At 42.2% G+C, this 13,806-nt stretch overlaps 2 protein-coding genes across 6 annotated transcripts in view; one reads left to right on the forward strand and one right to left on the reverse strand.

Annotated features, from left to right (window-relative positions):
- Nucleotides 1-2,966, reverse strand: part of atad2b (ATPase family AAA domain containing 2B) — a 69,075-nt gene extending 66,109 nt beyond the window's left edge. For all 3 annotated transcript variants that reach the window (XR_004213396.1, XM_031866158.1, XM_031866157.1), the window contains exons 1-4: nucleotides 2,765-2,966; nucleotides 1,006-1,172; nucleotides 678-709; nucleotides 410-557 (exon numbers count right to left, since the gene is read on the reverse strand). Coding sequence is in view for 2 of the 3 variants with exons in the window: in XM_031866158.1 (XP_031722018.1) it covers nucleotides 410-557; nucleotides 678-709; nucleotides 1,006-1,172; nucleotides 2,765-2,863 (446 nt within the window). In the remaining variant the exon portion in view is untranslated. The remainder of the gene's footprint in view (nucleotides 1-409; nucleotides 558-677; nucleotides 710-1,005; nucleotides 1,173-2,764) is intronic.
- Nucleotides 2,967-5,677: 2,711 nt separating this feature from the next.
- Nucleotides 5,678-11,019, forward strand: ubxn2a (UBX domain protein 2A). Of its 3 annotated transcripts, none has more exons than XM_031866107.1 (7): nucleotides 5,678-5,788; nucleotides 6,099-6,161; nucleotides 6,671-6,773; nucleotides 7,169-7,278; nucleotides 8,643-8,780; nucleotides 9,244-9,405; nucleotides 10,090-11,019. In XM_031866107.1, the coding sequence occupies exons 2-7, from the start codon at nucleotides 6,118-6,120 to the stop codon at nucleotides 10,271-10,273; spliced, it is 741 nt and encodes a 246-aa protein (XP_031721967.1). In that variant the 5' UTR covers nucleotides 5,678-5,788; nucleotides 6,099-6,117; the 3' UTR covers nucleotides 10,274-11,019. The 3 variants fall into 3 exon arrangements, with proteins under 3 accessions (XP_031721967.1, XP_031721968.1, XP_031721969.1); XM_031866108.1 differs by having other exon boundaries at nucleotides 5,678-5,780; XM_031866109.1 differs by lacking the exon at nucleotides 6,099-6,161 and having other exon boundaries at nucleotides 5,681-5,788.
- Nucleotides 11,020-13,806: the final 2,787 nt, after the last annotated feature.

Genomic DNA, 13,806 nt, shown 5'->3' on the forward strand with positions numbered 1-13,806 from the left:
CAGTTTTGGACAGACAGTAAAGTCTTTCTTATTCTAATTGTAAAGAATGACTATGATGGTGAAATGCTGAACATCATCTCTAATTGGAGGGTATTCACATGCATATTAAGAGAACAGGAGTGTAGGAGTTGTAGCCCTGACTATACTGCTGCACTGTTCAAAAGTTAGGGATACTCCGTATAAAACTGACGTATTAATGTCCAAATACTTAAAGTAGATTGTGCCGTATATACTGTTGGTAAGCTTTGTGAAGGAAGCAGACCTGGACAACAATTTCATAAAAATAAAATCTAAGTATAAGGAGTCCAACTCAATATGTTCCAAGATGAATCTTCCACTTCCAGTTTCTCTTGTGTTGGAAACAATATTGCAAAGAAAGGCCGTGTCAGCAGAGCAACTGGTAGCTTACCTGTTGACCAGCTGGTCAAACAGCAGGCTCTGATTGAGGTGTTCAAATTTGCTCTTCTTCCCCCGGCAGCTCCTCTTCAGCTCCACGTGGCCATTCATGTGAGAGTGATCTCCACCTCCACTCTGCTCACTCCTGTGACTCATATGGGCTGCAGCATTGACAAAACTTGAATTAGAGACCAACTTCTTTAATTGTATGCCTCTCAAACTATACGTTCAATGTATGGCTTTCAAATAAAAAGAGAGAAATTTAAAGAGAAGTGCATTACCGTGTCCATTTTGCATTATGCGAGAGGACAACCTAGAAATAGAACAACAAAACAAAGTCAAAAAATTTGGATTAATCACAGTAAGGTTCGTTGGGAGCTCACGTTTAAGTTCGTCCGATTGCAATTCATGACATGAGAAGAATGAACTCTGACTCAGCGGCAACAAATAGCGGTCTAGAGAAAGTGCTGCTTATTCAAACTTTGTCTGAACTTATTTCTGCTAAAGACTGTGTGTAGCAATGCACTAGCCTATCGTAGTGGTGCACAAAAATTATGCAACCCCATTCAGAGATACTCATGATGAGCGAAACGAAGGCCAGCAGCTGACCTGGTGCGGTAGGTGGGAATTTCCCAGCTGACCCTCTGGCCCTTAGTCTGTGGGGACGGGGAGGTATCGCTGGAGCTTGGCTCGGAGGCAGTCTGTCGCCGCGTCCGCTTGGAAGGGGGAGCCAGCCGCGGGCTGCTGGGACTGCTCACATCACTACTGGCCTCCTTCTGTTGAACAAACAAGGATCACACAAAAAATGACAATCAGAACAAGCATGCAAGAGAAAATAAAACAGAGGAGGCCTCGTCATATACTGCGACAGCCCTTGACAATTATTTTGCATAAAACATTCACCCCCGTCAATCACCGTGTGAAGCCAGAATATTAAGCAAATAACAGGCAAGCATGAACAAACTGCTCCAGTAACAAATCAACTCCACGTCGACATAAAAGACGAGTATAATGATGAGACAAGGCGCCTCGCACCAAACTCCTTGTCGATGTATTCCCCGAATCACAACAGAGCGCCATCCAGACATGTGCCCTTGATCCTCAAGCCCTTCACAGCTCAACTTCCCCTCCGATATGAGAGCATATCTCACTGTTGTCATAGGAAACTGTCTGCGATGCCTGCAGAGACGGTCTGTCTGACAGACTGACTGACTGGATAGACGCAGCAGTGCATAAAGTACGAACAGCTGTGGCCTGATGGGTGCACCTTGGAAGTCATTTAAAAACATTTCCCAAACATCGTCAATCTGGACACAGAAAATTGAGGGAAATGGTTGAGCATTAAGTGTGCAAAAACAATTAATATTATTGGGAAATAGCATCGTGAACGTGTTAGGTGCACCACTCTGAAGCCTGTTAATCACAGATCGCATTATCACGTGTCAGCAGTGCAGCCAGGAATGACTCGAAAATCTAAACTCTCGCCAAACAGCCCATTAAAACTCGAGAATGTGCCATTGATCATCTATAATTTATCTGATCAGAGTTCGTCTGTGTCAAGTGCTGTAATACCCGTAAGTAATGCCGCGACACGAGACTTGCGTAATCTCAATGTTTACATTTTGAGACAAAGGCTGTCATGCTGTGCTTGTAGGTCACGCGACCACAGTGAAAACACAAGCTATTAATTTAGTGTACATTTCGAAGAAGCACAAAGATAGCACTAAATGTGCATTTTTAAAAAACACTTTTTTTTTGTAAAAGCCCGCTGCATCCGGGTCTTTTGGGGGGCATTCACAACAGGAAAGTTCACAAAGTTCAGACTTGCTTAATACGGGACTCGAGCCAGTCAACTGTTTTGAACCCGGGACTCCCTTCCCCCACTGTAAGCTAGCTGCCGAGCTAGCCACGCTAGCTTCACTTGAAGCTTTTGTCTCTTCACATTTTAGAAAAATAAACCACGCCAATGCGTCCGGGACGGCCACGTGAAGACGTGCCGATAGCCTCGCGACAAAACCACAGTTGTCTTTATTTAGAGATATTTATGGAGACAATGGTGCAAGCAAGTCAGTCGGGCTAAAAATTGCCAAACACAAAGGGAACTCAACTTAGAGCTAGCCAGGAGCTAACATCGCTAGCTTGTAATTTGACAAGCTTGTGCAACAACGTTAAGTGCGAGTGACACGCGCAGGAATCGCTGCATTGAAGTCCTTTATTGTGTATCTGCGTGACTGGGTGGGTGTCAAGTGTCAACACTTCCCGTGCTTTGCCGTGAATAATACATTGTGTGGAGCACCTTTGAGGCCACGGGCTACCTAGCGGAGCTAGCTAGCGCTCGCCGGTGCAAAAGAAAAGAAACCCGGCTTACATGTTCCTCAGAGTTTCGCTCGGTTCTTGACGACGACCTAGTCCTCGAGGAGATGAAGGGACCGCTCCCCGGCCGGGAGCTTTTCCTTGTGTTCACCATGTTTAGTTCAGTAACGTTCGTTTCTCCTTTTGCCTAACCCTCACTGGATCTCCTTTAGCCGGCTCCAAAGACTGCCTCAGTGAGCGCAGCATCGAGGCGCCATTTCTTTATCTCTCGCTCTCTCTCTCTCTCTCTCTCTCTTCCTGTCTCTCTCTCTCTCTCTGAAGTGGATGTAGGTCTGTTTGTCAGGTGCATTCATTTTCGCTGACTGGACTACTGCCACACACAAACTAGTATCATATACTTACTATACAAATAAACAAGGACCATAATAATCAACAGAAACAAAATGTTATTTACAGGAGAAACATGTCCAGTGAATACTAGTGATACTGAATTCCATATAGTTAATTAAAGTCTATCAACTAAGCAGGCTACTATTTAAGCACAATAAATCACTGAAGGAATATTTAAAGAGAAAGAAAGTGAGGAAAAAGTAAATATGACGTTTGTAAGCTTGAGTACACAGTGTACCCTTCAGATGAACAGCAGTGGGACGGGTCGGAAGCAAACCAGATGGAAGTGGGCAGACTCCAAGTTATGTGAAGAAAAAGTTCTTCTTCACAAAGAGAACATTACGTACAACGAATCAGTCACCTTTGTAACGTGTAGAAAGTTAACATCAGAAAGTTTGTGATCAAAACTATGCAAACATGTAAAACCTGGAGCGGGGTCATTCGCTCCAGAACTGTGGAGATGATAATAAAAACATCATCAAATATATTTTTCAAGATAACTAAAGATTAAATATCAAACTTTTAAAGTTCTTTACTATAAACATAATGCATGTTGTCAGAGTTATTGAAATAATGACCATCATTGTCCTCTCTTCTTGTTTTCAGTGTCGCTCCTCGCCTTGTTCTCCACACACCATTTGGTTCCCACATTATTGTATAATGACAATATTAAATATAATATCCATCAAGCAGAATTAAACTGGTTGAACCTACAAAGAACCAGTATGTTTTGTTGTCATTCCGTCTCTACTGCAGAATGTCTGAAACCTTTTGATCACACTATGAAGTAAAAGTTTAGAACTTCCAGTGATCGTCTCCAGAAACCCTGTGGGATCCCTTGACCCCACTTTGGGGACCACAGTGGGGTCCCCAAACATGTGTGTGCACTTGTGTGTGTGTGTGTGTGTGTGTGTGTGTGTGTGTGTGTGTAGCCTCTTCTATTTCTGGCTTGACTGAAAATGCAACTGTGCTAGCCATCTGTTTCGTGTTTTGGGGTTCAAGCGATGCCATTTAAAAAGCACAATCAAATCATTATTGTTTTTGTTTGTGTGCATGGAGCTACTGAATCTGTGATCCAGAAAAATGGGTAACCCCACTACTATATACCAGATTGAAGCCTTAAAAAACTCTTCAAATGGCTTATGTACATCAATATACCGTGAAATTACCGTCAAATAAAGGATTTATTGAGCCTTTCGATCACTTATGTCGGCTTCATCAGAGAGTAAAGAGGCCCTGGCCTGACTCTGTTTTTAGTTATATTGTGAATTATGCATACTAAAGTGACTTAGCCACATAGTCAGTTAATTATTAATTAATACATTTATTAATTAATTGACTCTGACTGTATTGCTGTATTACAGTATATCACCACAGTTGTGGCAGCAGTATCTGCTCCTGGTGGTCAGTAGGGGGCATGGCAATGTAGATAGTCTGCAACGTCCCTCACTGGAACCCTTCAAACTGAGAACATTCTTAGTTAATGGATGTGTGGTGGGGTGTAGACTAAAATTTATATTGGATGTGAAAGAATAATATACTTAGATGAAGAGATTAAGGGATAATAAATGTAATTAAACTATAGCAGTCCACTGTTCAGTGTCCAATGGAGGGGCAGATGTTGTAGCCCAGAGTGTATTAATATCGTCCTCTATAGGAATAGCAGAGCGTTGACTTTGAAAAATACAAAGGATGAATTTATTATACTGTCCAGATGTGGTGTCATCTCTCTGTGCCACAGATGCACTATATAATACAAGGATGATAGGAAATGCACAATTACTGCAGTGCAATTAGGGAATTTACTGTACTCGTGATAATATCATGAAACCTAATTATTGACATTACGTCCCTCATGATGTGAGTGTGTGAATGCAGTGATAACTTTGGGGGAAGGAGAGTCAACCGGGACATCACAGCTGGAGACAGGACGGTACAGACAGACAGGTAGGTAGACAGACAGACAGATATATAGATGGTGGACGGACGGACAGAAAGATAGAAAGACAGAGAGACAGGTAGGTAGGTAGATTGATGGATGGATGGATGGATGGATAGATAGATAGATGGATAGATAAATAGATGGATAGATAGATGGATGGATGGATAGATGGATAGATGGATAGATGGATATATGGATGGATAGATGGATAGATGGATAGATGGATGGATAGATAGATAGATGGATGGATGGATGGATAGATGGATAGATGGATAGAGGGATGGATGGATAGATGGATGGATAGATAAATAGATGGATAGATTGATAGATGGATGGATAGATAAATAGATGGATGGATAGATGGATAGATGGATGGATGGACGGATGGACGGATAGATGGATAGATGGATAGATGGATGGATAGATAAATAGATGGATAGATGGATGGATGGATAGATGGATGGATAGATAAATAGATGGATAGATGGATAGATGGATAGATATCGTAACATTAGTGGTGTTTCCATTGTCATCTAATACTGCATCATCAGTCTCAATCGGTTTCAATTCCAAGCTGGAAGTGCTGAGCTCAGCAGCCCAGTTTGGTTTCACTACGACAGGAGAGGAGTCGACTTACGGCACTGTCACGTCACACATTGCTCAGCAGAAGAGCCGCCCCACGAACCTTACGGCCGCTGCAGATGTGTAGCCCGGGGATTAACCGAGGAAACGCGGACTGGTAAATCAGTATGTGACCGTAACCTTAATACGCGCATGCAGATGAGCATGTACTGTGTGTTTATGATCATGTTATGATGCACAGGTCCTCTGTCGTGGGCTCTGTGCGCGTCCATGGCTTTCTGCGTGACACCCACCATAATTTACAATATCGTGTTTATGGATAACGTTATAGAGCTCTTTAAAAAATAACGCGTGAATACGTTTACACAATAAACCGTTGAGCTAATTGAATGTTGAATTGTATTAAAGATGCCTTTAATTAAAGCAGCGGTAGGCCCTATCGTGACGTTTGCTTTGCTCATTTTCATTTTCTTAGATGGAAAACACACAACGTCATGAAAGATATTGACACTGTGGGGGGTGAGAAAGATGAGAATTGGTGAGTCACAACAAATTAATTGCGAACTATTTTTCCTTAAAATTCCTTATAATCAAATGGAACATTTGACTCGGTACCTTAGTCTAGTGTCATTTTGTTTTTATTCATCTCAGTATTGGTCAATCTATCCATCTATCTATTTATTTAGTCTTGCATTGTGTGTGTTTTGTGTTGTTGAAAACTCAAAATTCAATACATTTTAGTCACCCAAAAAATAGTTGACATATCTCCTATCAACGTTTTTCCTAAAGGAAAAAAAAATAGCAATGCAACCCAATTACTTGATTTCATTGGTCAGTATCATGTGTGAAGCATCAATAATGAGAAATCAATTTGGTTGGTGAAGGAGAGCACTTTTGTTTCTTGAGGTGCATTTTCTGGCGCACAAACCTGCACGCTGTACTATAATTTAGGGGCAATAACTCAATAATGCAATGTTTCTGTACAATAAAGTAAGACGTCTGTAATGAGTGAATTACAAACTTGTCTATTTCTTTATTGGCCGTCAGTGACGAAAATGAAGAGGAGGCTCCAATGAGGCGTAGTTTCTCGGTAGAAGACCTCCTCGAGGAGGTGGAGAAGATCTGTTACGATGCCTCGGGGACATCAAAGGTCAGCAACTAACTCACACCACGAAATCTTCAGGGCCAAATGTCTGCAGGTCGATGCAGGAAAACCTCTTTACGTCCACACATCAATCAGATTGATTGCAGTTTAGATGTGATGAACTAAATCAATACATTTGTAGACTTGTAGCCTAAAAATGAATGAATACTTATAATAAAAGTTAACACCTACACACTGAAATACAGTAATATATTCATATTATATTAAAAAAAACGAGCAGAAGGGAATTACATTTAGGCTAACATTAAAATAATTCAGAAGACAGTGTTCTGATCTACATGACATGTGCTGACCTCCCGCGCTGCAGAGCCTTCCTTCAGCTCTGGAGTCCAGCACATACAGCGACAGCTGATCAGGGTTCTTTTGTGCCTTCCTTCCAGGTGGAGATGGTGGTGAGGCTGTGGAAGGATGGCTTCACTGTAAATGATCAGGAGTTCCGCAGCTACTCCGTACCAGAGAATCAAGACTTCCTGGACTCCATCAAAAGGGGGTGAGTGAAAATGACCATGGCAGAATTTGTAAAGGTGTTACAGTTGTATTGAGTGAGATTTTACAACCTTAAAGCACAAAAGGACCATGATATCTTGAGCTCTGATTGGGTCTTTGATTGATATCGGTGACTTAACAACTTCTTCAACACGTGCTGGGCTTGAACAGCTCTCCTTCTGACCTGCTATTTGTGCCTGAAACAACCTAATTTGTTCCTCTCGCATTTCTCAAGCAATCAAAGATGGAGGACAGTGCTCCATGTAATGGTCGGGTATTGGAACTCATATTATTCTCCTGCCGATCAAAAGCAAATAACAAAGCAGCATTATTATTACTCTATTTTGTCATTGTGGCATTCTACTTTATCACTAAATACTCTGGGTTGTATTGAGAGAATGTGACTTGTGTCCATAACAAACCAGTGTTACCTGTGTCAGTGACTTATTGATAAGATTTCTTGACTTATTTAAAAAAAAAAATAACAACCCTTTATTATAGTTTACCACCGTTTAAAACAGAATTACGGAGAACTACATTACGTAAATACCAAATAAGTATTGTCAGTAAGTAATTGCTTTTACTTCTCTTTTTCTTAAGGCTAAACTAGTATTACATTGTTTAAATGTCTGCGTAAAATGTAATTTTTGCCCTCAACTATTGTCCAACCTGAAATCTCCACCAGGTAGCAGAATGGCCGCAAAGCCAAGTCAGATGACGCATGTTGAGTCATTCAGATTGACCACAAATTTCACTTAAAGGCGCACTGTGTAACATTAAGACGGAATCTATTGGCAGAAGTGGAATATAATATTAAGAAACATCTTTTTCTTAATAATCACCTGAAATGAAGAATCAATGTATTTTCGTGGCCCTAAAATCAGCCGTTTCTATCTAAATACTAAGCTGGTTCTCCTCCGCCACGTTACACGTTCAGTAGCCCAGAAAGGACAAACCAAAATCTGGCTCAAGACAGGGCCAGTCACGTTTTCACATTTTGCGCCCGGCCACCGTAGTTCTCCTACACGCTTGGCACACGGGAGAAGTTTCAGTTGGTTGCAATCTTCAACCTCACCACTAGATGTCACCAAATGCTACACGGATGCAAACAAACCCTTTAAGCTTCACAGATGTACAATGTATACCCTGTGTACTGTGTATGTAACTCAAAAGTAACATGTCTGTATGTGGTTCAATGTTACAGTCAAACCCCATCAGTCTGCAAAGAGGATTTAGCAGTAAAGAGGTCCCTCCCAAAGACCACAACCCGGCGACATAAGATAGATAAAGCATAATGCTCATTAGTGCTCATTTGTCATGTTGAGTGATCCGACTAGACTCTGATGCTCGGTCTTTTATCTGCCCCAGGGAGCTTCCGAAAGAGTGGGAGAGTAGAGCGGAGGAGGAGGAGCTGGAGATCAGTGTGGAGGATCTGACAGAAGAAAACTACGTTCCCAGGAAAAAGGCCTTTCACCCCTTCAGTGGCCGAGGGTACCGACTTGGCAGGTAAGAGATCGCTGTTGTGATAATATTACAAGGTAAATACATTACATGTACATTTTAGAGTATTATATGTGTTGAAACACGATTTGAACTTTTTATAAATAATAATTAAGCATATAGATATGGTCCTAAATAATCAATAATGTACCTGTTGAGTTGGCTTTGTTGTGTCCATCTCAAGTTCCAAGGTGCTATACTAATTTGTACCACTAGGTGTCCTTCTAAATCCAGCTATCAAAACACCCACAAGCAAATCTGAGCAAACAGACCTGATGAACTCTGAGCCTCAACATTTAATAACGCCGTATAAATACGACATTTTCCAGAGAGTCCCAAAATATTTTTTTATGAGGGTTTGTCTGACTACACCTAGTTTTAATCACTTACACAAATACACAATGCATTTGCTGTGTGCATGCACCTTTAACTGATCGTTAATTTGTTATTTATTTCTGTCTACTCCCAGTGTGGCGCCCAGAGTAGTGGCCAGGTCACCATCTGTACACGAGGACGGAGAATCTCCTCCTATTCCCATGGTAACACTAGACCACGCCCTTCCTGTTACCGCCCTGCAGATCTGGTTGGCTGACGGCAGGAGATTGGTGCAGAGGTTCAACCTAAAGCATCGGTGTGTATCGCAAAGTCCAAAAGGCCAAAACGCATCTCTCCACATCTGAGCTTGACATCGTCAAATATTATCTACATAAGACCGATTTAGTATTCTGCGCAATGACTATCTTGACACTTTCCACCACTGCTATGCTGTCTGTAAATCCCATAATCTCAAGCATCGCAGAAAAAGAAGTAGTTCAAGGGATGACACAAGATTTTTGTTTGTACTAGCTTGGGAGCTGGCGAGGGGGTTTGTTTGAGGATTACGTAATGCTTTGTTCTAGTCTGCTGGAGTCGAAGGCACGGCGCATGTTATATCCCCCTGCCACAGTGCAGGGGGCTGCAGAAAACATAATCTGAGATGTAGCAGCGGAGTGGATCTATAAAATCCCCAGAGAGGGATTGCGTAACTGGGATGCAGCATTTATATAACAGGGTTAGCTAAAGGATAGGGAGGGCTGAACCCCTCCAACCTTCAGCGAGCCTCAGTGTGTGTCGGGCTGCCATAGGATCGCATGTATATGGTGGGCCGTGATTAATAATGGATGTTTTTTACGAGCACAGAGAGACGTCATGTGTCACAAGAGAGAGTAGAGTATTTGTGCGGTGATGCTTTGCTGCTGATGAACCGTCCTGCCTTTCTTTGTTATGTTTTTTTTCGTTATGTCTTTCTAAAATTCGGTCTCTGGTTCTTCTCTAGGATCGCCGATGTTCAAGATTTCGTGGCGCGCTGCCAGAGGAGCTGCCCGCCTTTCGTCCTGACGACGTCCGTTCCTTTCCGGGAACTCAACGACAAAGAATTGAGTCTAGAAGAGGCCGACTTGGCCACCGCCGTCATCGTCCAGAGACCTCTGGACACACAGGCTCCATTTGGACACTCCTGACTAAAAGGGGCCCCCCTGTAATGCCCACAACACACCCCTTAACCCCTTTACTGACACCTCACCAAGACCCTGATTGCAGTCTCAAGGCCCCCTGTAACTTATAATATTGCTTTATTCTAAAGTTTGCCTGGATTCTATGATTGACATATTTAAATCTCCATGTGGGCTTATCTACAGCCTAATGGAGAGATTGTCAGTTTGTTTGTTGTCAGTGCTTTTTTTGTCTTCTTCCTCTGGAGGACAGCGTTTACCTGCCAACAGATCTCCCAAAACCCCCAAACTCAAGAGAGGCAAACGGATTCTGTCGCCCGTGCAGATGTGTCCATCTGTTGCTCTACCACATGTTACCCTCCCTCCTCCCCTCACACACACATGCACAATACCTTCACCACCAGCACCACCGACCACCTCTCTTACGTCTTCCCAAACTGTGATCACCAGTTTTTCTGCACTTACAGTAAAAGAAATAAATGAATAAGGGGCTGATATTTACATTTGTATCTCTGAGTTTACAATTACATTTAATAAACATATGTTTGCACATTATTGGGATTTAAAAGGGGGAAAGATGACAGCTTGTTACTGTTATATGAGTTGGCCTGACTGCTGAGGTCTATATTTTTTCTTTTACCATTTTTGTGCTTTTGTTCATTATTTAATTCAGAATGCACAATGCATTGTTTTATTTGACTGCATCCTTTCAAAACATATCAAGGTACAATAAAAATCCTCAAAAGTTCTGCAAATTTGTATTTATTTATTGACCTTCAAACTAATTGAATGAAGCATATTTTCAAAGCCCTTTCAGCATTGAAATTCATATTGTTATTTGCTGCCCAGGTGTGAAGACTGCTGACCGAAACATGTGATAATTGAGGCATCCATCAGCTTGACGTGTTCATGATATGACACCCATGCAGCACCTTATTCCGTGTTGTAATGCAACATCTGTGCTGTTACTACAGATTTAAATGGGGATTTAGACTCAAGAGGTGAGGGGGGAGGGGAGCTACTGATGTCAAAGAAGTCCGAATTGCAGGAATGGCGACTTCACAGCGTTGACACAAAGACACACAGTATGGGAAGCATGTATCTGATGGTATGAAGTGTACCGACGGTGATCGTAGTGGTCAATGGGTTAAAAAAAGCAACAGAAATCTCACTCAGATGGGGTTGAGTAAAGTTGAATTCCCGCTCTTCTTCTTGAATGAGGCGTCTTGTGTTTCAGGACATGCGTGTGCTTTTACACACGAGCGTGCACTTGCTTCTCCGTCTCTAAGCTTTCTTGCTTGGCCTCGGGAAGAGCGCAAACACCATTATCCATCTTCAATATTTAAAGCAACGGGAGGGATGCTAGTGCAGAACAGAGGAGGGCTTCTATTTGCTCGTGGCTGAGGAAGAGGAGATGACAGCCACAGGACGGCCAAGGTCAGGCGAAGAGATGTCTCGAATAGTGTAATCCCCTCTGAAGAATTACCTTTCTAAGAGGCCACATTTTAAGATTTTGACCTGAAAGTGCAGGCTGTGGGCATCGCTTGGTTGGCAGCCAAAGGGGGGTCTGGCTAAAGAGTAAAAGAGAGCACATTTCCTTTCTGCTACATATTTAATAAGGCTAAGCATGCAGGGAATTACTTTCCCTTTAACTCCCACATTTCCTTTCAGAAGGATGCTTTTACTCGTGCAGCGGCCAACCTTTTCATTTTGCACATTCCTCTTCACGCATTATCGGAAACATACCCGTTCTAATGCAGGTCATATGCCTGACTTTTCTGCAGCGGTGCCTCTCTCACTGTCGATAATGTGGTTTTGGTTGAGGGGTTTGCATGCTTGGGATTTACAGAGAGGTCTGGGTTCACCAGCTGAGGTCTCCATAACATGTTTGTTGTCATGCTCTGAGGAGAGGCTTACTGTGGAGAGTAAGCGTCTTGCACTAAAAGGAGCTGCTTATGAAAGTGCTTTGTTGGAAAATGAAAGGCACTCAATATATCATAAGTGAAAGATTGATAAAAGGGCCTTAAAAAAATAGCAGTACGAGTATGTGTGGAACTGCATCTCCTTCTCCAACCAGAGAGATGTGTGTAGAAAAGGCTTGCTGTCTACTATTTTCATGTATATTTGAGAATATTTTATTGCATAGAGCCACGTGTTTTCTAAATTAAACAAATAATCAGAATCAGAAACGGTTTATTGCCAAGTATACATTACACATACAAGGAATTTGGCTTGGTGATCCTGGTGATAGCAATCTAACAATACAAATGAAACCCTGCTTAAGATGTTAGGAGTAAGATGTGTAATGTCTCGTGTGTCTCTGGGGGGAGCCTGAAGAAAATGCAAAAGCCAGTTTGAATAAAATAAATGATGTCATCGGGGTTACAGGGCTCGAAAGTTAAATTTTTTAAAGGCTGCATGTGGGTTGAAAGAAGGGGACAGTGAAATTAATTATGAATTATTTGGGTTATAGAGGCTCTGTGACATATAGGGACTGCTCCGGGGCTATTTGGTGAGCTACTTTAGCTGGCAGGCTAGCCTCTTACATGCTAGATAGCAGGACATGCTAACACAAGTCAATCACAATAACTCTGAGGTTCTTTTCCCTCTGAAAAGAACCTCCGTTAACTCCTCTGAGGTAATAAATGCTAGTTATGGACATTGTAGGCTACATCATTTCTTTATACAACTCGGCCTGAAGGTACGCAATCACCGTGGGGCACCCATTGGTGCGTGGACCGCCGTTTTGAAGCCTCAAGCTCTGCATTTTGGCCACCGCCATCTTGGTTTTGGCTGTCGCCATCTAGACAGAGAAGTTATCAGACAACTCCCGGACCGGACAACGTCGTGGTAGCAACCTGTCAATCACAACGTAGCCCCGCCCTGAAGCAAATCCTGCTTTATGGTCTGTTTGACTCTAAATGGACCATAACTTACTAAATGAACATCATGCTGTATTGAAGAAGACTTGAAGCTAGAGATTGAGACCATAAACTCATGTTTACAACGTTTACTCAGGAATAAAGTGTGAAGTAGGGTCATTTTCTCATAGACTTCTATCTGACTTCTTTTTGCAACCAGAGGAGTCGCCCCCTGCTGGCTATTTGAAAGAATGCAAGTTTAAGGCACTATCACATTGGATTCACTTTTCAGAACCGGAGGTTGCCACCTGGTCATGGAAATGTAGGATCCGGCATAAGGACTAAAAGTTTGGATATCTTTGCCTTTGCTGCTTCGATGTTGAAAATCTGTTTTTTGTGAATCACTCAACTTTATCCGGAGTAGCCTAGCCCGTAAAGTAGGCCTTGTACACTCACATACACACACACACAGGCCTATACAGGTATTATATTTACAAAACTTTACATTGTATTAGCCTACATTGTAGGCAACCAACTAAAAACTTACTTACTACAAACTATTTTGCAGTGGAACTAAAGTGTAACCAACATCATAAGGATGATGATGATGATGATGAGGATGATGCATGATTATATGATGATAATGAAGAGGAGGATGATGATGATGATGATGCAGTCTGG

This window comes from Anarrhichthys ocellatus, unplaced genomic scaffold (genome assembly GCF_004355925.1).
Source record: "Anarrhichthys ocellatus isolate YVR2014 unplaced genomic scaffold, GSC_Weel_1.0 scaffold34, whole genome shotgun sequence".
Lineage (NCBI taxonomy): Eukaryota > Metazoa > Chordata > Actinopteri > Perciformes > Anarhichadidae > Anarrhichthys > Anarrhichthys ocellatus.

Coding starts and splice junctions, on each gene's coding strand:
- ubxn2a (XM_031866107.1), top strand. CDS start 6,118: ATGAAAGATATTGACACTGTGGGGGGTGAGAAAGATGAGAATTG. Junction 6,162..6,670: donor GGTGAGAAAGATGAGAATTG/GTGAGTCACAAC, acceptor ATTGGCCGTCAG/TGACGAAAATGAAGAGGAGG. Junction 8,781..9,243: donor CGAGGGTACCGACTTGGCAG/GTAAGAGATCGC, acceptor GTCTACTCCCAG/TGTGGCGCCCAGAGTAGTGG.